The sequence below is a fragment of the Protopterus annectens genome, chromosome 4.part0, assembly GCF_019279795.1.
Source record: "Protopterus annectens isolate FY-2018-M chromosome 4.part0, PAN1.0, whole genome shotgun sequence".
Taxonomy (NCBI): domain Eukaryota; kingdom Metazoa; phylum Chordata; order Ceratodontiformes; family Protopteridae; genus Protopterus; species Protopterus annectens.
The window spans coordinates 927,863,968-927,889,760 of record NC_056733.1 but is presented as its reverse complement, the minus strand read 5'-3'; the positions used below and the strand labels follow the sequence as shown (position 1 = coordinate 927,889,760).

The window sequence follows — 25,793 nt, the reverse complement described above, 5'->3', positions numbered from 1 at the left end:
ACCTCAGAACTATCAATTGAGCAAATATTGCACCAGAACTCCCCACAGCCACGCTTGGAAAGTTGATGCCCTGTCCTTTACGTGGGAAAGCCTCTCAAAGGGTGTGAGGTTGGCATAATGGTTAAGGTGCTTACCTTAGAAACACAAGGTGCAGGGTTTGATTCTGAGATGGGGTAGTTGGCTAGGCTTAAAATGGCCCATAAGGACATTTAGCCTAGTACTTAACCTATGCCTTTCCCCCTCTGCCTCTCCTCTCGAAGGTTCTACTAAAGATCAAACAGGCAAGGACAATCTTGATTGCACCAGACTGGCCACGCCAGCACTGGTACCCTCTTTTGCACAGTCTGACAGTAATGCCAGCATGGCACCTGCCCTCAGACCTCTTCCCTGATGTCCCAGCAGGAGAGCCAGATTTTGCACCCTCCGCTACAGACCCTGAACCTAGCAGCCCGGCTCATCACCAGCAACCCTCAGTAAGCAGGTGCTGGATGTCATTCTTGAGGCAAGGAGGCCTAGTACTAGAAAATTTTGTTCGGAAAAGTGGAAAAGATACTGTTTCTGGAGCCAGTCTCAGGGAATGGACACAGCTGTGCCCAGCTTACCTCATATACTAAAGTTGTTGTTGTTGTTTGTCTTTTGGCTTTTCCCGGTTAGGGGTTGCCACAACGGAAATCCGGTCTGTTAATGATTGGCAGTTGTTTTTTATGGTGTCAAGTTGCCAGCCCGATGCCCAACCTTCAATGAAGGCACGCCCATTCAACGCATGTCTTTCGAACGCCCACTTGACCGCGGGGAATACATGCAGACTCCACACAGAAGGCACTAAAGTACTTAACAGAAATGCTCCACAAAGGCCTATCCTTCTCTTCAATTAAGATTCATGCCTCTGCCATCTCAGCTCATTATAATACTGAGCCACCCCTCTTCTTTCATCCTCTGGTCAAACAGTTCCTGAGAGGAACCAAAAATTTAAGACCCCCCCCCAGGAGAGCTCCCACTCCAGCCTGAGACCTTAACTTTGTATATGAAAAGCTCACACTTTCCGCCCTTTAAACCTGCTGCTACAGCAGAGTTAAAATTCCTTTCATGTAAAACCGCTTTACTTCTAGCCATACTTCAGCAAGAAGAGTGTCTGAATTGCAGACCCTTATGGCTGTGGAACCCTTCATTGTCTTGCATGCGGACAGGGCTTCCCTCAGGACTAACCCATCATTTATGCCCAAGATGGTATCTAATATGGCTTTAAACTAATACATTCATTTGCCAACTTTTTTCCCTAATCCTCAGAATAAAGGGGAAAAGATCCTGCACTCCCTGGACATGCACAGGCAGCTTAGGATGTTCATCGTGCATACAGCTGCAGTCATAACAGATGGGTTCTCCTGCCGTCAGGCAGGTCCTCAGTCGGCCGAATTCCGAAGTCTAGGTCCGGCGTCGGTTGTCGTCGCTTCTTCCCTGACGTCAGTGCGACAGGGATATAAAAGAACCAGCCGATGCCATTTTCTTCAGTCTTTCTTGCCTCGCGGTGCCCGAAGCAGAAGCAGTTCGCAAGTGCCGGTCGGCCAGCTCCTGAAATTACGAAAATTTTGCAACCGAAGTCTTCCGTTGGGGAATCTTTTCTTGCCTCAGACCGATGTCAGACAAAGTTAATAATTGTATTTCATGTGGGAAGCAAATACTGCATAAGGATTTCCATTCCCTCTGTATTCCTTGTTTAGGCCCAGACCACGACGTCTCGGTCTGTCGCTTTTGTGCTACTTTCAACAAACGCACCATTAAGCGTCGGGCGGAGTTCGCCCAGCATTATTTTGGTAAAAAATTTAACTATTATGTCGTCGGATACTCTTGACTCCAGTTTTGTCTAAAAAGCGCAAAGATAAGGACCGACACACGAGGTCCGCGGCCTCTCCCAACACCATGCCAAAGCCGACTGCAGGTGGTCTGGTTCTCAGCGAGGCGCCTACGCAGCCCCTGACTACCGACGACACTTCGTTGGCGGTGTCTTCTGTGCCCGAGGTTGCAGGCTCCTCGGCCCACACCCTGACTACAGATACCGAAGCCACTCCTGGCGGTGAATCTCAAAATGTGGACAGGTCTACCTCCTCTCAAGGTGTCTTCAGACCTTCCTCTTCTTTTTCCATCAAGGCTTTCACTAAGTCTAAAGCAGCCATGCATTCTAAGAGACAAGCTACACTGGGCCCATCTCCAGGCCCCATGCCTAAAAAACAGGTGCTTAAAATGGCTGAGGATTTAATTACTCTTATCAGGGGTTCTCAACCCCCCCCCCCGGACAAAAGGCCCAGAGTGGAGGAAGAATCCCCCTCCTCTGATCAGGGCTCTATTATATCAGAGCACTCTGATGAACAGGAACATTCTTACTCCCCTTTTGAAGACTCTGATGCAGAGGAGTCCATTCCCTCTGTATCCCCCCCAGAGGATTACTCATTTGGGGAAACTTTGCATACCTTAAGGGAACACTTCCACTGGGAAGGCCAAGATTATTCAGATTCCAAGAAAAGGCTTAGGGAATTTCTCTTGCTACCTCAGCACAGGCCTCTGGCTATACCTCCTGTCTTGGACATACTAGATGATGTGTACTCGGAGGCCTGCCTTAACCCGGATGCTCTACCTCCAGCCCCAGTCAAGCCTGACAGGTACTACCGGGTTCCTGACTCACACCAATATACAAAAGCCATGCTGATACAAAAGCCATGCTGCTGACCCAGAAACTATCTCACAGGGCCCCAAGGGAATTAAGGCCTCCACTGCTAAAAATCCATTACCTTCCGAGAGAGATTCCAGATCCTTAGAAAGGTGGGGGAAAAAGGTATATACCTTGGCCACCTTAACCATGAGGGCATTAAACTGCCAGTTCCATATGCTAAAGTACCAACAGTTTCTGTTATCACAATTGAGAAGTAAAATGTCACAACCTGAACAACAGGATTTGATGCATAGTGCAGAACAAGTGGGTAAGCATACCTTACAATGTGGTTTTGATGCTCTAGAGGCCTCATGTAGAATTGCTGTTACAGGATCAGTCATACATAGACATGCCTGGCTCAAGGAACAAACCTTACCAGATCATGTCAAAGCTAAATTACTAGATGCCCCTCTACAAAAGGATGTATTATTTGGTGCTAATGCTGAGGAGGTATTAAGGAAAATGGAGGAAAAGGCTAAATCAATGCAAACAGTGAAAGATTTTCTACAGGTACAACCCCCACGTTTCAGTAGAAATTGGCCTTCCAAAAATTGGTCCTTTCCAGCCACGGACAGACCCCAAAGAGGTAGATACAGGCACCCGAGGGGCAGAGGGCAATCCCAAGGATCGTTTAGAGGCAGACAATGGCAAGCTCCTACACAAAGAGGTGGTGAGGACAACTCGCAATCATTCAGAAAGCAAGCCCAATGACTTTCCCCTTTGCATGCCAAGCAAGGCTCAAATGGCAGCACCCTTAGGCGGAAAACTGGCATTATTTTCAAAAAATGGCATATTGTCACAAAAGACAAATGGATCCTGGACATTATAAACAGAGGCTACAGATTCCATTTTCACACCCTTCCAAAAATGAGAGGAATGCCAAACCTGCCACACAATCAAAGGGCAGAGGCACAAAGACAAATTTCAGATCTCATAGACATGAAAGCTATTCAAGAGGTACCTACTCACGAACAAGGTCAAGGTTTTTATTCCAGACTATTCCTGGTACCAAGGAAGGGAAAAGATTGGAGACCTATTTTGGACCTATCCATCCTAAACACATTTTTACTCGTACCAAAATTCAAGATGCTCACTCTACAGCAGCTTCTTCCCATGCTGGGCAAAGAGTCTTTGCTGGTAACATTGGACCGCAAGGAGGCATACCTGCATGTCCCAATCAGACAAAATTGCAGAAGATACCTCAGATTTCTTTCAGGTTCAACCCATTATCAATTCTCTGCATTGCCCTTTGGCTTATCTACTGCACCCAGAGTATTCACAAAATGCCTGGCATCAGTAATTGCCTACTGCAGACTTCAAGGGGTACAAATATACCCCTATTTGGACGACTGCCTGATCCAAGCGGACAGCAAGCACATACTTCTGAAACATCTGGCTTATGTAATAATGTTGTTGAATTCTCTGGGATACACAGTCAACAAAAAGAAATCAAATCAAGGCTAATACCCTCTCGGAAATTAATTTTCCTGGGTGCCAACTTGGACACAAACACTCAGATGGCCTACCTCACGCCAGAGAAGCAGGGGCAACTAACTCAATACTTCAGAACACTAGCAAATTTCACCAGGCTGACTGCAAGGAAAATCCTGCAGGCTCTGGGATTCATGGCATCTTGCATCTTACTAATCCCATGTGCAAAGCTGCATATGAGGAAACTTCAATGGTACCTGAAAAACCTATGGTCTCAACACAGCCACAGTTTGGAAACAATAATACCACTAATTCCATGTCTTCAGAAGGAATTTCTGTGGTGGGCTCAAGCATGCCAAACCAACACAGGTCTCCCATTCAACAAGCCTCAAGCAAATCAAGTCATCACAACAGACGCCTCGGACTACGCCTGGGGGGCGCACATGACAGATCGGTGCATTCAGGGAAAATGGTCCCAAAAAGAAAAGCACATTCACATCAATCAAAAGGAAATGCTAGCAGGAATAAATGCTATGAAAGCTTTCAAGGACCTTCTACAACCAGGTCAATTATTGATAAGGACGGACAACACCACAGTAATGTGGTACATAAACAAACAGGGAGGAACCCATTCATACCCCCTATGCAGGCTGGCCATGTCTCTTTGGAACATGGCTCTGGACTTACAAATCGAACTTCAAGCACAGTACTTGCCAGGCAAGGAAAACACACTGGCAGACAACCTAAGCAGCAATGTGACAGATCCACATGAATGGAAGTTGCATCCTCAAGTTTTACAGAGATGATTCAAGCATGGGGAAGGCCAGACATAGATCTCTTTGCCTCACACAAAAATCACCAATTGACAAAATTTTGCTCAAGGATTTTTCATCCAAAGGCCTGGAGAGTGGACGCTCTCTTTCAGTTGGACATCAATGACAGTTTATGCCTTCCCACCTCTTCCTCTGCTGCCCAAAGTTCTATTAAAAACCAGAGCAGACAGACCAAAGATGATTCTCATTGCTCCAGACTGGCCAAGGCAACACTGGTACCCACTCCTGAGGAGCCTGACGCATTCCCCACCATGGACCCTGCCTCTAATGCCTCTTCTGACTCAGCACAGCTTCAAAACTCTTTACAGTCAGCTAAAAACACTCAATCTAGCCGCATGGAAGATTCCTTAGCATAAGCAACAGACCCTACTCTCCAAGGAGGTGCAGGATGTCATTTTGGAGGCCAGAAGGCCGTCTCCTAGAAAAGCTTACTACGCAAAATGGAAACGGTTTTGTGGGCCAGGATCCTGGAAAACTGAATTTACCTCAAACATTACAGTATCTAGCTGAGCTGCTAAGCAGTGGACTTTCATTCTCCTCCATCAAAATCCATGCCTCAGCCATTTCTGCAGAATACAACACTGATCCACCCTTATTCTCTCACCCCCTCTTAAGACAGTTCCTCAGAGGGGCTAAGAATCTAAAACCCCCAAGGAAACAACCGATACCTGCTCGGGATCTCAATTTAATTCTAGAAAAGCTGACCTTGCCTCCTTTTGAGCCAGCTGCCTCAACATATTTGCAATATTTGTCCTGGAAAACAGCTTTCCTTCTGGCTATTACCTCAGCTCGTAGGGTATCGGAACTGCAAGCTCTCATGGCTGTGCAGCCTTTTATCATCTTCCATCAGGACAGAGTTTTCTTATGAACCAACCCGTCCTTTATGCCAAAAGTGGTATCCAGGGTAGCTTTGAATCAGGCTATACACTTACCTACCTTTTATCCTAATCCTCAAAACAAAGGGGAGAGATTACTACATTCCTTGGACATCCACAGACAACTGCGTTATTATTTGGACAGAACAAAGCCTTTCAGAAAATCAGAACAGCTCTTTGTGTCCTATGCTATAGGAGCTCAAGGGAAGCCAATTTCCAAACAGACAATCTCAAAATGGATAGCCCACTGCATACGCTTTTGCTATTCTTTTCATGGCAAAACTCTACCTACAGGCATCAGATCTCACTCCACAAGGGCCACGGCTACCTCTGCAGCTTTTCTCAGAGGAGTTCCTACCAAAGATATTTTGGAAGCAGCCACTTGGAGTTCTGTGCATACCTTCTCCAAGCACTACCACCTTCCATTATTCTCCAAATCTAGAGCGGGCTTTGCCACTGCTGTCTTGCAGGGCATTCTGGCTCCTCCTAGTTCCACCTAGTGCCTATCACCCCTTTCTTAGCTTTGGGAATTCTACCCATCTGTTATGACTGCAGCTGTATGCACGATGAACATAGTACAGTTTTGTACCTACCATAAATGTAGATGTTAGAGTGCTAATACAGCTGCAGTCCAGGTTTCCCTCCCTCCTTCCCCTCTTGGGACAGGCCTATTGGCTAACACCTCCTCATGCAACCTAATTGGGGTATTCATTCATGATGCATTTGCTTGCACTATTGTATTTTGATTATATGACATTGTTTTATTACACAAATTTATGTATTGCCTTCCTTCTGGGGGCACCTGACATCTGGGGCAAGAAAAACTGAAGAAAATGGCGTCGGCTGGTTCTTTTATACCCCTGTCGCACTGACGTCCGGGAAGAAGTGACGACAACCGACGCCGGACCTAGACTTTGGAATTCGGCCGACCGAGGACCCGCCTGACGGCAGGAGAACCCATCTGTTATGACTGCAGCTGTATTAGCACTCTAACATCTACATTTATGGTAGGTACAAAACTGTACTTTCTATCTGGACAGGACTAAGCCTTTCAGAAAATCTGACCAGCTTTGCTGCAGATGCAGAGGGCAAGGCTATTTCAAAGCAAACCATTTCTAAATGGATAGCACACTGCATCCATTTCTGCTACAAGCACCATGGGAAGCCTACCCCACAAGGGATCAGAACACATTCCACTAGGGCTACATCAACCTCCACAGCATTTCTCAGGGAGTCCCTACCAGGGACAATCCTGGAAGCTGCAACCTGGAGCTCTGTACACACCTTCACCAAGCATTTACCACTTCCCTATCTTTTCTAAATTCAGAGCTGGATTTGCTACAGCAGACTTGCAGGGCCTACTTGCCAGCCCTAATGCTTCTTGCCTGCCTCCACCCATCCTCAGCTTTGGGAATCAACCCAAATGTGATGACTGCAACTGTGAAACACGAAGACCATAGTACAGTTGTGTACACTTACCATAAATGTAGATGTTAGAGTGTATTCACTGTTGCTGTCTTGGTTACCCTCCCTTCAGCCCCCTGATTTCTCTATACTTCTACCTATTCTTCTTTGTTTGGCCATATTTTATAACATTGGTATTTACTGTCTACTGGGGGTGTTCCACACCTTGCAATTGCTTCCTATTGTGGGGGCTCCTGACATCTGGGGCAAGAAAAACTGAAGTAATGGCGTCGGCTGCATGTTTTATATACCCCTGATGACCTGACGTCATGAAAAAAGCGACCGCATCCGACGCAGAAATCCCAAGACTCTGGTATTCAGGCTGGCTGCGGGCTAACTGCAGGCAGATCACCCAAATGTGATGACTGCAACAGTGAATACACTTGAGCATCTACATGTATGGTAAGTGTACACATCTGTACTTTTCGGTGGTACCTCCGGCAGGGATCCAGACATCGTATGTTCTAATCTCCAAATTGGATGTGCTAATCTCCAGACCCGGCGCCAGGCTACCTTCTACTTCCTCTCCGGCCAAAAAGAAGCAGAAAACTAAACATACCTTTACTTCTTCAGAAGTCACACCAGATTTACAGGCCTTCACTTCTTCTCTCATGCAGGCCTTCATGACCCTCAGGCCTTCAGCCTCAGCCACCTTTACCCTGCCTCTTCTGAGCCCTAGGCCTGTCTCTGCTTCTTCCCGCCCATCCATGACCCCTCAGGTCAGGGAAGAAGAACATGACTCCTCTTTGTCATCATCATCAGAGTCCATTTCTTATGTTTCCCAGATTGCCTCCCCCCAGGAATATTACTCTCTGGATGAGGAATCTTTGGAGGGGAACTCTCCCCCTGAGGGCATTTACGTTTGGTGAGACCATCACCAAGATGAAGGATTACTTTAAATGGGATACTTCGCCCATTGGAGGTTACAGTACAAACGTCTTGAGCTCCATTGGAGTGAATGAGTTAATATTACTGTAATTAACAGATAGTAACTCATTCAAGTATTTGCATAAAACGATTCCTATGTAATTTAAAGTAAAAAAACTGCTTGCTTATGATATGGTTCTTGTTTACTTGTATTTCTTTCTTTTTGTTCAGTGGCAAAATTTAGATTTTGACTTATTAAAGTGAAGACCCAAAGTCATATAATATTTTTCAATTAAATCTTATTCTTCCAGTGATGTCCTTCAAGAATGCAACTGTAGTCATAACATATGGGTTGTCCTGCCTCAGGCAGCCCTTGGTCGGCCGGATACCAAAGTCTGGGTCTGGCGTCGGCTGGTGTCGCCTCCTCTCCGACGTCAGAACGGCTGGAGTATAAAGGCATCGGCCGACGCCATCTTCTTCAGTCTTTCTTGCCGCGCGGTGCCCGAAGCAGAAGCAGTTCACAAGTGCCGGTCGGTCAGCTCCTGTGTTTTCAGTACCGAAGTCATCTAAAAGCTAAGTACCCCGTTGGGGAACATTTTTTCTTGCCTCAGCCGATGTCAGAACAAATTGAGAACGTTAATAATTGTCTTGTGGTAAACAAATACCTCATAAGGACTTCCATTCTTATTGCCTTCCTTGCCTGGGCCAAACCACGACGTCTCGGCCTGTGCTGCCTGTGCTTGCTTTAATAAGCGCACTCTCAGGCACCGGGCAGAATTTGCCGAAGACTTTTTTGGCGAATCTTTCTCTTATATCATGCTGTCGGAACAACCGACAACTCAATCTACCAAAAAACGAAAGGACCGGGACCGACATCCTCGGCCCGCGTCCTCCACCGATACTCCTCCTAAACCCTCCGCGAGTGCCTCTGTCCCTTCGGAAGCGGTAATTCAACAGCTCCAGGCCGACGACACAGCGTTAACACGTCCTTCGGTCTCGGAGTCTACACCGGTGCTGGTTGTTGATTTTCCTCCAGAAACCGAAGTTCTGGATCTACCCGACACCATTCCTGTGGACAAGGTTACTCCTGCACGTGGGGCAGCTAGGCCTCCTGTATCCATGTCCATCAAGGCCTTTGCACGTGCTAAGGCCGCCAGCCAGGCCAAGGCCCATCCTAAACCTACTGCCCAGGCCCCTTCTGATAAACAGATCATGTCTCTTGCTGCAGATCTTATTTCTCTTATCAGGGGGTCTCAGCCTCATCCAGACAGAGGTTCTCAGCCGCCTGCAGAGAAAAGGCCCAGAACTGAGCAGGCCGACAACCTCTCTTCAGATGAAGCCTCTGGGGATTCTGAGCATTCAGATACCCAAGAAGAATCCTTCCCGGCCTATGAGGACTCTGATGCTGAGGAATCAATTCTCTCTGCCTCTCCTCCAGAGGATTTTTCGTTCGGTGAAGTCCTTCACTCTATGAGGGAGCATTTTAAATGGCAGGATCAGGAATTCTCTGATTCCAGGAAAAGGCTACGTACCTTCCTCAAGCTACCCCAGCACAGACCTTTAGCTATCCCTCCAGTTATGGATGTCCTGGATGATGTTTTCTCCGACTCCAGTGCTAAACCTGATTCTCTCCCTCCTGCTCCGGTCAAGCCAGACAGATATTCTAGGGTCCCTGACACCCACAAACATCACTTTAAGGCCCATTCTGTGGATCTAGAAACTATTTCACAGGGCCCCAAGGGAGCGGCTACTTCCACAGCCAAGAATCCACTGCCAGCGGATAGGGAAGCTAGGTCCCTGGAGAGATGGGGTAAAAAAGTTTATACCTCTACCACCCTGGCCATGAGGTCACTTAACTGCCTTTCATATGTTTCAGTACCAGGATTTTTTACTGGATGATTTACAGAAAAAGCTAGCCTCTCCTGAGCCTATTGATAGAAAGGCATTGCAGGATCTAGTAGATAACACTCAGCAGGTTAGCAATCATTTTCTTCAGTGTGGTTATGATGCATTGGAGGCTTCATGTAGGGCAGCTATGACTGGGGCTGTTATACGTAGACATGCTTGGTTAAAAGAACAGCCACTGCCAGACCATGTTAAAGTAAAGTTACTTGATGCACCTCTGGAAAAACAGAAGCTTTCTGGTGCTAATGCACAAGATGTGTTGAAGTCCATTGAGGAAAAAGCAAAGTCAGTACAGACAGTCAAGGATTTCCTCCAGGTTCAACCACCCAGGTTCAGCAGAAACTGGCCTTCAAAGAATTGGTCCTTTCCAGACACTGACAAGTTTCAAAGGGGAAAAAACAGGCGTGCCTGAGGTAGAGGGCAATACTGAGGCTCCTACAGGGGCCGCCAATGGCAACCACCAAATCAAAGAAGTGGCGCAGGCAGTCCAGCTGCACCACAAGGACAACCACAATGACTTGACTTTCATACCGTCTACAAAGGCTCGAAGAGAAGCACCTTTGGGCGGAAAATTATCCTTATTCTCAAAAAACTGGCATATCTTAACCAAGGATGACTGGATTCTGGATTTAATAGACAAAGGTTACAGATTCCACTTCCATACTTTACCAATAAGACAAGGCATGCCAAACCTGTCACTTCATCAAAGGGCAGAGGCACTTATTCAAGTTTCAAAGCTGTTAAATATAAAAGCAATAGAAAAGGTCCCTCCACAGGAACAAGGCCAGGGATTTTATTCAAGACTGTTCCTTGTTCCAAGAAAGGAAAACAAATGGAGGCCTATACTGGACTTGTCTACTCTAAATACTTATCTCATTGTGCCAGAGTTCAAAATGCTGACGTTGCAGCAACTCCTTCCCATGCTGGGCAAGGGGTCTTGGTTGGTCACTCTGGACCTCAAGGAGGCATACCTGCATGTCCCAATCAGACAAAGCTGCAGAAGATACCTCAGATTTCTTGCAGGGACAGAGCATTATCAATTCTCAGCATTGCCGTTTGGCTTATCTACTGCGCCCAGAGTGTTCACGAAATGCCTGGCATCAGTAGTGGCACACTGCAGACTCCAGGGGATTCAGATATACCCCTACCTGGACAACTGCCTCATACAAGCAGACAACAAACAAACCTTGATAGCAAACTTGGACTATGTCATTCAATTACTACAGGCCTTGGGATACACAGTCAGCATTCAGAAATCAAGACTTCTGCCATCCCAACAGATTATTTTCCTAGGAGCCAAACTGGACACAAAAACACAAATGGCTTATCTCTCAGAGGAAAAACAACAGCAGTTACCAGAGTACTTCAAAGGCCTAGCAAAGCTCTCCCAGCTGACTGCAAGGAAAATCCTGCAGGCCCTGGGGTTCATGGCATCTTGCATTCTTCTGATACCTTTGGCAAGACTTCATATGAGAAAGCTGCAATGGTACTTAAAAAGCTTATGGTCCCAACACAGCCAAAGCCTAGAGGACGTAATCCCACTCATTCCATGTCTGTAAAGAGAATTTTTGTGGTGGGCTCAAACAAGTCAGTTAAACAAAGGCATGTCTTTCAACAAACCTCAAGCAGGTCAAATGATTACAACAGACGCCTCAGACCATGGATGGGGCGCACATGGAGGGCAGATGCATTCAAGGTCAATGGACACCAAGGGAAAGGCATCTGCACATAAACCAAAAAGAGATGTTGGCAGTGATACATGCAATCGAGACTTTCGAAAAATCACTTCAACAAGGACATTTGCTAATAAGGACAGACAACACCACTGTTATGTGGTATATAAACAAGCAGGGAGGCACTCATTCTTATCCCCTCTGCAGACTAACGATGATTCTCTGGGAAAAATCCCTAAGTCTGAAGATACATTTGCAATCCCAGTTTGTGCCAGGCAAGGACAATGTACTGGCGGACAAGCTGAGCAGAAAGTTCTTGGATCCACACGAATGGATGCTGCATCCTCACATTTTCTCACAAATAACAAGGACATTGGGAAGACCGGACATAGATCTCTTTGCTTCTCACATGAATCATCACCTGGAAAAGTACTGTACAGAGACCCACCATCCTCTAGCCTGGAAAACGGATGCTCTCTCCTTCAGCTGGAATTCCCTAACAATTTATGCATTCCCTCCTCTACCACTGCTGACCAAGGTGATACTGAAGATCAAAGCAGAACAACCAACAGGCATTTTGATAGCTCCAGACTGGCCAAGGCAGCACTGGAACCCATTGCTGTTGAGCATAACTCAGACCAAAGCGTGGCCTCTGCCCCTATGGCCTCTGCTTCTAACACAACACAATTACAGGACTGTTCATCAAAACCTGAAAACATTGCATCTGACAGCCTGGAGGTTACCATAACTCCTTCCGATATCTCTCTTTCCAAAAAGTTCAAGAGATCTTACTGGAAGCACGCAGACCTTCCACCAGAAAAACATATTCAGCCAAGTGGAAGAGTTTCATCATCTGGAATGCTAACAGGGGTCAGGATACAACAGTATTGAGTATACCTCAGATATTGGAATACTTGGCAGAAATGTTTCATACTGGTCTCTCATATTCTTCCATAAAGATTCATGCCTCAGCAATCTCAGCAAAATACAATTGTGATCCACCTGTGTTTTCACATCCTTTGCTAAGACAGTTCCTAAGGGGGATAAAGAATATCAAACCTCCCAGGAAACCGCCAGTACCTGCATGGGACCTCAATTTCGTCTTGGAAAAATTAACTCTTTCTTCCTTTGAACCAGCAGCAACTTCAGAAATGCAGTTTCTCTCATGGAAAACGGTTTTCCTATTGGCAATCACATCAGCAAGAAGAGTCTCGGAGATACAGGCACTCATGGCAGTACCTCCTTTTCTCATTTTTCATCAGGACAGAGTCTCTCTAAGAACCAATCCTTCATTCATGCCAAAAGTAATTTCCAGGGTGTCTCTAAATCAAGCCATTCACCTGCCTACTTTCTTCCCCAATCCTCAAAACAGGGGGGAAGCACTGCTACATACTTTGGACATACACCGGCAACTACACTATTACTTGGACAGAACTAAGGCCACCAGAAAGTCTGACCAACTGCTTGTAGCCTATGCTGCTGGAGTACAAGGAAAAGCAATATCCAAACAAACAATTTCCAAATGGATTGGACACTGCAGCAGATTCTGCTATTCTTTTCATGGAAAAAGGTGTGCCAGCCAATATTAGGCCACACTCCACCAGAGCTATAGCCACATCCACAGCTTTCCTAAGAGGAGTGGCTACAAAGGACATTCTAGAGGCTGCTACATGGAGCTCCGTGCATACATTTACCAAGCACTACAACCTGCCTTTATACTCCAGATCCCGAGCAGGCTTTGCTTCGGCAGTCCTGCAGGGCATTTTAGCTACACCATCACTTTCTTAGTTCCAACCACCCCCAGCTTGGTTATGGTATTCAACCCATATGTTATGACTGCAGTTGCATTCTTGAAGGACATAGTACAGTTTTGTACCTACCATAAATGTAGATGTCCGATAGATATGCAACTGCAGTCGGATTTTCCCACCCTCCTACCCCTCTGCAACCTTCTTTATGGGTCCACTACCCCTATTCTTATTAGCTGGGGGTATCTGCTATGGTGTATCTGTTTATTACTGTTGTGCATGTCTGGAATTGTTTATCCATTCACCAAATTTAGCCTTCCCAGGAGGGCACCTGGCATCTGGGGCAAGAAACACTGAAGAAGATGGCGTCGGCCGATGCCTTTATACTCCAGCCGTTCTGACGTCGGAGAGGAGGCGACACCAGCCGACACCGGACCCAGACTTTGGAATCCGGCCGACCGAGGGCTGCCTGAGGCAGGACAACCCATATGTTATGACTGCAGTTGCATATCTATCGGACATCTACATTTATGGTAGGTACAAAACTGTACTTTTCTTTGATCAGTCACAGCATGAAGTTATGGGAAAGAGTAGTGGAAGCTAGGTTAAGAAGGGATGTGATGATTAGTGATCAGCAGTATGGTTTCATGCCGGGAAAGAGCACTACAGATGTGATGTTTGCTCAGAGTGTTGATGGAGAAGTACAGAGAATGTCAGAAGGAGTTGCATTGTGTTTTTGTAGACTTAAAGAAAGCATATGACAGGGTGCCTAGAGAAGAGTTGTGGTATTGTATGAGGAAGTCAGGAGTGTCAGAGAAGTATGTAAGAGTAGTACAGGATATGTACGAGGGTAGTGTGACAGCGGTGAGGTCTGCTGTGGTCGTGACGGATACGTTTAAGGTGGAGGTGGGGTTACTTCAAGGATCAGCTCTGAGCCCTTTCTTATTTGCAGTGGTGATGGACAGGTTGACAGACGAGATCAGACAGGAGTCCCCGTGGACTATGATGTTTGAAGATGACGTTGTGATCTGTAGTGAGAGTAGGGAACAGGTGGTGGGGAGGAGAGCCTAGAGAGATGGAGATATGCTGTAGAGAGAAGAGGAATGAAGGCTAGGAGGACTAAGACAGAATATATGTGTGTGAATGAGAGGGAGGATAGAGGAATGGTGAGGATGCAAGGATTAGAGGTGGCGAAGGTGGATGATTTTAAATACTTGGGGTCAATAGTTCAGAGTAATGGTGAGTGTGGAAGAGAGGTGAAGAAGAGAGTACAGGCAGGATGGAGTGGGTGGAGAAGAGTGTCAGGAGTGATTTGTGACGGACGAGTACCTGTAAGAGTGAAAAGGAAGGTCTACAAGAGGGTAGTGAGACCAGCTATGTTATATGGGTTGGAGACAGTGGCATTGACAAAAAGGCAGGAGTTTGAGCTGGATGTGGCAGAGTTTTAAGATTTGCACTGGGTGTGACGAGGGTGGACAGGATTAGGAATAAGTATATTAGAGGGTCAGCCCAGGTTGGAAGGTTTGGAGTCAAAGCCAGAGAGGCAAGATTAAGTTGGTTTGGATATGTGCTGAGGAGGGATGCTGAGTATATTGGGAAGAAGATGCTAAGGATGAAGCTACCAAGTAACAGGAAAAGAGGAAGGCCTAAGATAAGGTTTATGGATGTGGTGAGAGAGGGCATGCAGGTGGTTGGTGTAACAGAGCAAGATGCAGAGGACAGGAAGAAATGGAAACAGGTGATCTGCTGTGGCGACCCCTAACGGGAACAGCCGAAAGATGATGATGATTCTTCCAGTGTTTCTTTGGAATTAGATAATGTGTGAGAAGTATGTAGTCAGCAAACAGCATTATTTTAGAGTTATATTGATCATATATATCCACACTTCTTATTTTTGAATTATTGCGTATTAAAACAGCAAGAATTTCAATAGCCATCTGTCCCAACTGTTGAAAAGGACAGAAAAGACAATATTGGATACTAAAGTTATGTACTTGCCATAACACTAGATCTGTGTTGTCTTCTTCCAACTTCTTCTTGAGGTGGGATATTGGTGTAATGGTTAAGGTGCTTACCTTAGAAACATAAGGTGCAGGGTTTAATTCTCACATGGGGTAATTGGCTAGGCTTAAAATGGCCCATGGAGGCAGTTAGTTTAGTACTAAGCTATGAATAGTTTCTTCCATCTGTTTCTCCACTCTGTCATCATTCCAAATTATCAGTCTTTTTATGACTCCTGCTGGACTCGTGGAGCCTTTCTTGGTTGCATCCGTACCTGGTTGCTCTATGTGGTAACAGAACTTTTGTCTAGTAGCAGTAATTTGTTCATATTATAGATAATGGTGTGAGAGACCAATTTGCATAATGGTTAATGTGTTTACCTGCCATGCACAGAGTACAAGGTTTGATCCTGACCTCTGGCCAATGCCTTTTTGGGATACTTGCCACCCCCTGAAAAACATGCTGAATATTTCCATCTCAAGGTCACCAAAAAATGGAGCTTTGGGAATCAGCACAGACTACATGGTGTCCTTTAGTGAGAAGACTTACTTTGGGCATCTACTGTGATGTGCAGTATCTTCATAGGATCATAGGAGATAACTAGGCTATGAACCCAGAGGTCATTTTAAGCTTAGCCGTTTCAACCCAATGCAATACCATAGAAAGACTAGTCCGTATCCAAGATTGCATTTAGTGATGATTGCCCAAGTCCAGGAAGGTTGTGGGTGTTATCCCGGGTAAGAATTTATTGTTCCCCATCCACTCATCCAGATTCCTCTTGAACTGTGTCCAAGAGGTGCTCTGTGTCACATTAATTAATAGCCTGATGTCCTTCATGGATGCATCTGCAGTCATAACAACTGGGTTGTCCTGTCGTCAGGCAGCCCTTCAGTCGGCCGGATTCCAAAGTCCGGGTCCGGCTTCGGCTGATGTCGCACTTCACCCGACGTCATCTCTGTTGGTCTTCGGGTATAAAGGCATCAGCCGACGCCATTTTCCTCAGTCTTTCTTGCCGCGTGGCGCCCGAAGCAGAAGCTGTTCGCAAGTGCCGGTCGGTCGGATCCAGAGATTACTTCTACCGAATACTACTTGAAGACTTCTAAAGCTAAGTACCCGTTGGGGACTCTTTCTTGCCTCAGCCGATGTCAGAAAAAGTTAATAATTGTTTAACCTGTGGGAAACAAATACCTCATAAAGATTTCCACTCTTATTGTCTGCCTTGTTTAGGCCCAGCCCACGACGTAGCAGCCTGTTCGGCCTGTGCTTCGTTCAACCGATGAACGCTTAGGCGTCGGTCGGAGTTTGCTGAACAGTTTTCGGTTCTGATTTTGCGTACATTATGCCGTCGGATCCTCCGACTACCCAATCTGCCAAAACGCAAAGATAAAGACCGACACTGCGGTCAGCGGTTTCGGCGAAACCATGGTTAAGCAAACGCGAGTGTCTCGGTTTCGGCGAAACCGAAAACTGATCAAAGTACAGCTGAATCTATCTCTACAACTGAGGCCCCTGCTACCACTCTTGAAACGGCCTCAGAAATTTTATCCACTACGGTGGTTGCCACTGACTTATCAGACACCATTCCCTTGGATGTCTCTACCCCAGCACGTGGTGCTGCTAGGCCTCCAGCAGCCATGTCCATTAAGGCCTTCGCCAGGGCTAAAGCAGCAAAGACTACTAAAACAGTGCCTGTTAAACCCCTACAACCAGGCCCTCCTCTAGTTCTCAAATGCTTACTCTGGCAGAAGATTTAATTTCATTAATTAGAGGATCTCAATCTCACCCAGACAGGGCCTCTCAGCCCCAGAGAAGAGACCTAGGGCAGAGCCCCTGAGCCAGTGTCCTCTGATGAGTCTGCCGATGAATCAGACATAACTGATCAGCCAGAGGCTCCTTTCTCCAATTTTGAAGACTCTGATGCTGAAGAATCCATTCCAGCTGCTTCCCCACCAGAAGAATTCTCCTTTGGGGAAACCTTACATGCCATGCGAGAGCAGTTCCAATGGCAGCAACAGGATTTTTCAGACTCCAGAAAAGACTTAGGACCTTTCTGCACCTTCCACAGCACAGGCCCTTAGCTATACCTCCTGTTCTCTCTGTGGTGGATGATGCTTTCAATGATGTCTGCTCCGCACCAGATTCTTTACCTCCAGCCCCTGCCAAACCAGACAGATTTTACAGGGTGCCAGACACTCATCACCACCTTTACAAGGCCCTCTTGCAGACCCGAAACTATATCCCAGGGTCCCAAGGCAGTAGCAGCGACCATAGCAAAACCCTATTCCTTCAGAAAGGGAAGCAAGGTCATTAGACAGATGGGGCAAAAGGTCTACACTTCAGCTACTCTCTCAGCTAGAGCTTTAAATTGTCAGTTTCACATGATACAATACCAAGAGTTTATGCTTGATCAGTTAACTAAAAAGCTAACCACTGATGAATCTCTTGATAAGAAATATGTATTAGAAATGGTAAATAACATACAACAGGTTAGTAACCATTCCTTAAAATGTGGCTATGATGCACTGGAGGCTTCATTTAGATCAGCCATGACTGGCACAGTGATAAGAAGGCATGCATGGCTAAAGGAGCAAGCTCTACGGATCATGTTAAAGCTAAGTTGCTAGATGCTCCTATGGATAAGACAAGTTTGTTTGGTACACCTGCCCAGCAGGTTATGAAGAAAATGGAAGAAAAGGCAAAATCTGTTCAAATGGTCAAAGATTTCTTGCAGGTTCAACCCCCAAGGTTTAGCAGGAACTGGCCTGCCAAAAATTGGTCCTTTCCTGACTCCACAAGACCTCAAAGGGGCAGGAATAGACGTTCCAGAGGCAGAAACCAATCCAGGGGAGGTGCCTACAGAGGACGACAGTGGCAAGGTAACAACAGAGGCACAGACACAACCTCTGCCACTATGCCACTACATCAACTCAACCACAGTGACTTAACCCTAAATCCGCCTACCAGGGAACAAATAGCAGCTCCCCTAGGCGGAAAATTAACCTTATTTTCAAAGAACTGGCACTATATAACAAAAGACAAGTGGATTTTACAAACCATAGATCAAGGTTACCGGTTCCACTTCCACACTTTACCAGTCAAAAGAGGAATGCCAAATCTACCGCCAAATCAAAAAACAGAGGCTCTACAACAGATAATGCAGTTAGCAAACATGAGAGCTGTGGAAAGAGTGCCAACAGCAGAGCAAGGAAAGGGGTTCTACTCCAGACTATTCCTAGTTCCAAGAAAGGAAAAAAGTTGGAGACCAATTCTCGACCTGTCCGCCTTAAATACATACATCATTGTCCCAAAATTCAAAATGCTGACCCTACAGCAACTTCTTCCCATGCTGGGCAAGGAGTGTTGGCTGGTAACTCTAGACCTCAAGGAGGCATACCTGCACGTCCCCATTCGACCAATCTGCAGAAGATACCTCAGATTTCTTGCAGGATCAGAGCACTATCAATTCTCAGCATTGCCCTTTGGCTTATCTACTGTGCCCAGAGTATTCACAAAATGCCTGGCATCAGTAATCGCCATTGCAGACTACAGGAATTCAAATTTACCCATACCTAGACGACTGCCTGCTACAAGGGGACAACAAAAGCAAGCTGACAACAGATTTACAAAGGGTCATTTACTTGCTGCAAGCACTGGGATACACAGTCAATCTACAAAAGTCAAGGCTGATACCATCCCAAACAAGGACATTCTTGGGCTGAATTGGACACAGTAAAACAGATGGCATTCCTAACAAAGGAAAAACAAAAGAACTCCCTCTTTACTTCTTGGCACTAACAAAACTGAACAAGTTAACAGCAAGAAAAGTACTGCAGGCCTTGGGCTTCATGGCATCATGCATAATCTTGGTTCCACTTGCCAGACTACATATGAGAAAACTACAGTGGTACCTAAAGAATTTATGGTCTCAACACAGACACAGCCTAGAAACAGAAATCCCACTAATTCCATGCTTAAAACAGGAGTTCCTATGGTGGGCTCAGGCATGCCAGTCAAACCCAGGGCTACCCTTTCGCAGATGTCAAGCAAGCCAGACCATCACAACAGACGCTTCAGACCTAGGATGGGGGCCCACATGCTGGACAAATGCGTGCAAGGATTGTGGACACAGGATCAACTTCACCTGCACATCAACCTAAAAGAAATGCTGGCAGTAAAACTGGCAGTCCAAAAGTTCAGACCATTTCTCAAAGAGGGCCAGTTGATGATAAGGACAGACAACACCACAGTCATGTGGTACATCAACAAACAGGGAGGCACTCATTCATACCCCCTATGCAGAATGACTTTGGAGCTGTGGACCCTGGCACTCGGCTACAACATCCAGTTACAGGCAATATTTGTACCGGGAAAAGAGAATACTCTAGCAGACATATTAAGCAGAACCACATCGGATGCCCACGAATGGAAGCTGCACCGGACATCTTCAAGACCATCTCAAAGAAATGGGGAATGCCTCAGATAGATCTATTTGCATCACCTACCAATCACCAGCTCAAAAAATTCTGCACAAGGACATTCCACCCACTAGCATGGAAAGTGGATTCGCTCTCCTTCAGCTGGAAAGGCCTAACAGCATATGCATTCCCACCTCTTCCCTTGATACACAAGGTATTACTAAAAATCAAGGAAGAACGTCCAAGGATAATCCTGATAGCTCCAAACTGGCCAAGACAACACTGGTACCCACTGCTGAGGAGCATGTCTCGAACAATATGTGGCCAATACCCTGATGCCTTTGATGTTAACTCAGAACAACTACAGCATCATACATCCAAACCTAAAACGTTGCAACTGACTGCATGGAACATCACATAGCAGCAGCTAATCCAGAACTTTCCCAAAGAGTTAGAGACATTATTCTTGAAGCACGCGACCTTCAACAAGAAGAAACTATGCTGGAAAATGGAAAAGGTTTGTCATTTGGAGTACTGAAAGAGGAAAAGATGTGTCAAACATAGATATGCCTAACATTCTGGAGTACCTAGCGAACTTCTTCATTCAGGCCTGTCCTACTCCTCCATCAAGATACATGCATCAGCTATTTCAGCAGAATACAGCTTTGATCCACCTGTTTTTCTCACCCTTTGCTCAGGCAGTTCCTCAGAGGAATCAAGAATGTAAAACCTCCAAGGAAACCACCATTACCAGCTTGGGACTTAAACTTTGTGCTAGAAAAATTGACACTATCACCCTTTGAACCAGCAGCAACAGCAGACCTACAACACCTGTCATGGAAAACTGCTTTCCTACTGGCAATTACTTCAGCAAGGAGGGTTTCAGAACTACAGGCCTTAATGGCAGTGCAACCCTTCCTAATCTTCCACCAAGATAGAGTGTCCATGAGGACTAATCCTACATTTATGCCTAAGGTGGTATCCAGAGTGTCTTTAAACCAGGCAATCCACCTTCCTACCTTCTTTCCCAACCCACAAAACAGAGGGAAAGAATATTGCATACCTTGGATGTACATAGACAGCTACGCTACTACTTGGACAGAACAAAAGTAGCAGAAAGACTGACCAACTTTTGTAGCCTATGCAACAGGAAGGGAAGGAAAAGCTATTTCCAAACAGACAATCTCCAAATGGATAGGAAATTGCATACGATTCTGTTATGCCTTCCATGGAAAACCAATTCCACAGAACATAAGACCTCATTCTACAAGGGCAACAGCCACTACCACAGCCTTCTTACGAGGAGTGGCAACCAAAGACATTATTGAGGCGGCTACTTGGACCTCCGTGCATACATTTGCCAAGCATTATAATTTGCCTCTATATTCCAGATCCCGAGCAGGGTTTGCCACTGCTGTACTGCAAGGGATCCTAAACACACCATAATCTAGTTTTATCCTCCTCCCTTGTTGGCTATGGTATTCTACCCAGTTGTTATGACTGCAGATGCATCCATGAAGGACATAGTACAGTTTTGTACCTACCATAAATGTAGATGTCCGAACTGGATAGCATCTGCAGTCAGGATTACCTCCCTCCTTCCCTCTGTGGTACTCCAAGGGTGTTTACCCTCCTAATAGCTAGCTGGTGGGGAGTCTTTTATGGTGTATTTGTTTGTATATATGTGCATACATGCTTATTTTTGTATTTACCTCTATCTTTTTGGAAACATTGGCATCTATCTAAATTTTAGCCTTCAAGAGGGCTACTGGCATCTGGGGCAAGAAACACTGAGGAAAATGGCGTCGGCTGATGCCTTTATACCCGAAGACCAACAGAGATGACGTCGGGTGAAGTGCGACATCAGCCGAAGCCGGACCCGGACTTTGGAATCCGGCCGACTGAAGGGCTGCCTGACGACAGGACAACCCAGTTGTTATGACTGCAGATGCTATCCAGTTCGGACATCTACATTTATGGTAGGTACAAAACTGTACTTTCCAAAGACATGGCTGTCGCTGGGAGATAAATCTGTCCCTCCAGCATGTCCTGTTTAAGTCACAGGTAATATTTAGTCCCTGGAATGGGTTGGCCTAGATGCATTTGTTTTAAGGCTATGCAGTAAGTTCATTAGGTTTGAGTTTTGAGTTGCTCTGTAGGCTAGGTGTAAGCCTTCCCTAAGAAGTCTATACAAAACAGTGTTTTAGTCGGTCAGTGTAAGACACATGCTGGAGGCCCTTGATTTCTTTGTTAGAAACCCCTGAGGTCTCTCTAATTGCTGTAGGTACTTAGAATGGTACATACCTGATGGGGCATTTTACTCAGTTATGGGCTGGATAAGTGCCGTGTATATGGGGGGGGGGGTCTAACTTCTTTTGCTGTAAAGGCTGGTACTCATAATAGAAGAACAGTGATCACAGACTGTGTGTCATGGCAGGGCTAGCCACTCAACAGTGTAAAATATGTCTCTAGTTGATTTGATCGTGATGGTGGTAGTGATCTTTTGGGGGAGAAAATTTGATCTGAGAGTAGAATAGTTGTTGCATTATGGGAGAGGGAGAAGGAGCTTGAGCCTTGGAGCTGAAATCCAACAGGTGGCTTGGGATCTCATATACCCAACTGTTGAGATGTTAGAAAGAAGAGAACATGGATCCAGAGTTATGGTAATTATATACCTTTTATTCAATTCCCAACGCACACAATGTAAACCAGTCATGACAGTCCTGTGCTTTCCTGTGGGGATAACTGAGACCTGGAGCAATGATGAAATGGAATCCAGGGATGAAATTGTGTTACTGAGCCATGGATTAATCAGAATAATCATTTGCCCGGAATGTTTCCAAAGATTGTGGAACTTGCGTAGTAACTTGATGGTTGTAGTTTGCTCTGTGGACCCACTTGAGTAAATGATTACATCATTACATTGGTAATTGGAAGGAGAGGCACATTAAGGTAGATACCTGCATATATGAAGGGGAGAAAAGTTATTCACTGAATGCAGACTAGTTTCATATCTCCATTTGAACCCATGTCATGTATTTCAAGGCTTTTTGTTTTAATGAAAATTTTCATATAGATCTGAATACATTTTCAAAACACCCTTATCATCCCATATTAACTTAGAGTAAACACACAAAACTATGTGCATCTTCAAAAAAGTAAGTTTAACTCTCCAGGTAGAAGCAATTGTCCCAAATCAATAGCTGCACCCACAGGCATTAGTATGGGTAGCCATAATTTTAGATTAGGTAAAGTGCAGCCTGTGTTCCTACTTGCACTGATTACTGTCTGTTGTTTTCTTATCTCCATTCCCCTCTGGGCTCAATTTGCTTATTGAACCTAAGAGATTAAGGTAGAATTAGAATTTTAATCTTACTGATCTGAGAGTGGGAATATTCATGAGCATTAACTGACTGTTGCTTTTATCTACAGCCTTGTGCACAATACTGCAGCTTGTTGAGAGATTGTTGTTGGACCATCCACATCGTCTGCCTAGCACCAAGTCAGGGTATGTATTAGTTGCCTTCTTTTTCTTATGATGTTTCTTGTCTGATGAATTTTCTGTGGCCTATGGCTTGACATCAGCAGGGGATACCAACAAGCTTAGAGCTCTGTCACCTTGTTGTGAGGAAAAAATATGATGGTGACTCTCTATTCAGTGGAGATGGCTTGGCATCACTCTGCTGTCTCGCTTCGGGTTGTGTTGCTGTCATCTCATAGTTTGCTGCATATTGCACAGCATCATCCATTTATCATGCTCTGTTATCTGTTATTTACTTGTATGCAAGTACTTGCTTGGTTGCTGTTTTTATTAGGAACCTCCCATAATTTTTGTATCTTGTTTGTTCAGTTGCTTTGTTTTCATGTGTCTATTGTACCATTTAGCATTGAACATTTATGTAAGTCATATTTTGGCATGGGTATTTGAGGAATGTTAGATGGCATGAATGTGATAAGGAAGGCTTTCTAGTCTCTCCTGCAAGATGTGCTGGACATGTTTTTCCCATGTTGCTGGTCCCAACCAGTTGTCCTTATTTCTGTTATTCCATTGTTGGGAGGTCTGCTTCCAAGACTCCAGCTGTCATCCTTGTTTTGGTTTTTATGCTCCCGATTTTATTTCTTGGTAGGTGTTTGTCTGGTTACCTTGTGGTATGATTTTTTTTCCCCATTGCTAACTGGATGCCATTTAAAAGACATGCTGTCTCTTCCCTGGATGAACTGGGTAGTGCTTTTTCTCCCACTACATTTGATTGATTTGGACAATGATTTTCAGTAGTGTTACAACGTACGATGGTGTTGTAAAGTGAAAGCAGACAGATTAGTATAATTACATTTTGTTGACTATGTAGGTCCCACTAAATGTGGGCCATTGTTAGAGCACTCCCATTGTACCCATCTCCTTAGTGCCAGGGAATGAGTGGCTGTCTGAATGCTTGTGCCTTCCCTTCTCTTTCACCTTGTAAGGGCCTGTGTTCAGTTCTTTGCCCAGGTCTTTGGTATAGATCACCAGTGAAAGTGAGTAAAGAACTGCTAGGAAAGCCCACCTGCCATTTAGTCACATAACTGTAGTAGTTTGCTGTGCATTTTTAAAGTCACGCAACTGTAGTAGTTTCCTGTGTACTTTAATGTAGTCGATCTCCATGCCGTAACTTGAATCATTCCTTTTTTGTCTGTTCTGTTTTATGATGCCATTTTTCTTTGTAGTTGTAAAGGTGTGATTTCTATTTCAGGATGTACCATCGTGCTCTGGTTACTGTGCTGTTACATAAGACATGGCGAGTTCGCAGAGCAGCTCAGCAGACGGTAAAAAAATTGATGTCCTCACTTGGTGGTACAACATTGGCATATGGCCTGCTAGCAGAATTGAGATTGATCTTGAACACCCACAAGGTAGGTGTAGTGACAGAAGGACAGAAGAGGAGCTTTATCAGGCAGGTGTGTCTGTTTAGTTGTTGTATAACTGATTTATTTGTAATTAGAATAAAATTTATGAAAAAATATATATACTATTGAAAAAATGCCTTTACCAGTCTATTCTTTTGCATGTAGTTGGCTTTTTTCACAGTTAGGTCTAGGCTGTAAATCACTATTGGTTCTGAAGTGGTTTGGAACCATTTACAATGTTCTGCCTGTTTCAGCTGCCAAATTACATTCTTTGAATTTCAAGTGATAATTTATATTTTTGTATCATTAAATCTGTTTAAAAATGATAGATTCTGATGAAGCTACTGGTCTGCCATGTTTTAACTTCTAATCTGCTTTGGAATGTCATTCTTAGGAGTCATTTGTTATCTCTTTGGATCTTCAGAGGATTTATTTATCCAGGGCACACGGTTATAGTTACCACATAGTTCTGAACAGAATTCTGCATGGAAAAAAATTGTAGGCTGTGTTCATTTTGGGGGGGGGGGGGTGAGTTGCACAGTGTGTTTCTTCACCCATTGCAGACGTACTACAGTTTGTGTATAAATTATTTCACTGAATACTTTGAAAATCAGCCCCTATGTTCATTCCAGTTTAATTACAGTCTTGCAAGTTTTAATGTGGTGCTGTATAATTTAATTTATGGCTCTCCACCTGTATCGTAAAAGGTGACTACTCTTCGTGTGTCCTAAGTGGGCTGCTTGGGTCTATATTAGAACATCGAAGTTTCAGAACTTCGAATGTTCTAATATCGACACCTACTAACCGAAAATTGAAAACAGTGAATCTTTTACTAGGGATAAAATTTGCTGATCCAAAACACATACACACAACAAACAGCAATCCACACACATACACCTAAAATTTTACATCTAAACCTACACTATACTGTACATATACACCACTATCTACCCACTTACCTTAACCCTAAGGTCCGCCACTATCGCGCATACA

General features: G+C 45.0%; 1 protein-coding gene across 1 annotated transcript in view; it reads left to right on the top strand.

Moving 5' to 3' along the window:
- Positions 1-25,793, top strand: part of GCN1 (GCN1 activator of EIF2AK4) — a gene marked incomplete in the record, with an annotated part of 2,100,248 nt that overhangs the window by 266,004 nt on the left and 1,808,451 nt on the right. Inside the window, 2 exon segments of the mRNA XM_044068902.1 lie at positions 23,349-23,424; positions 24,647-24,806. Coding sequence (XP_043924837.1) covers positions 23,349-23,424; positions 24,647-24,806 — 236 coding nt within the window.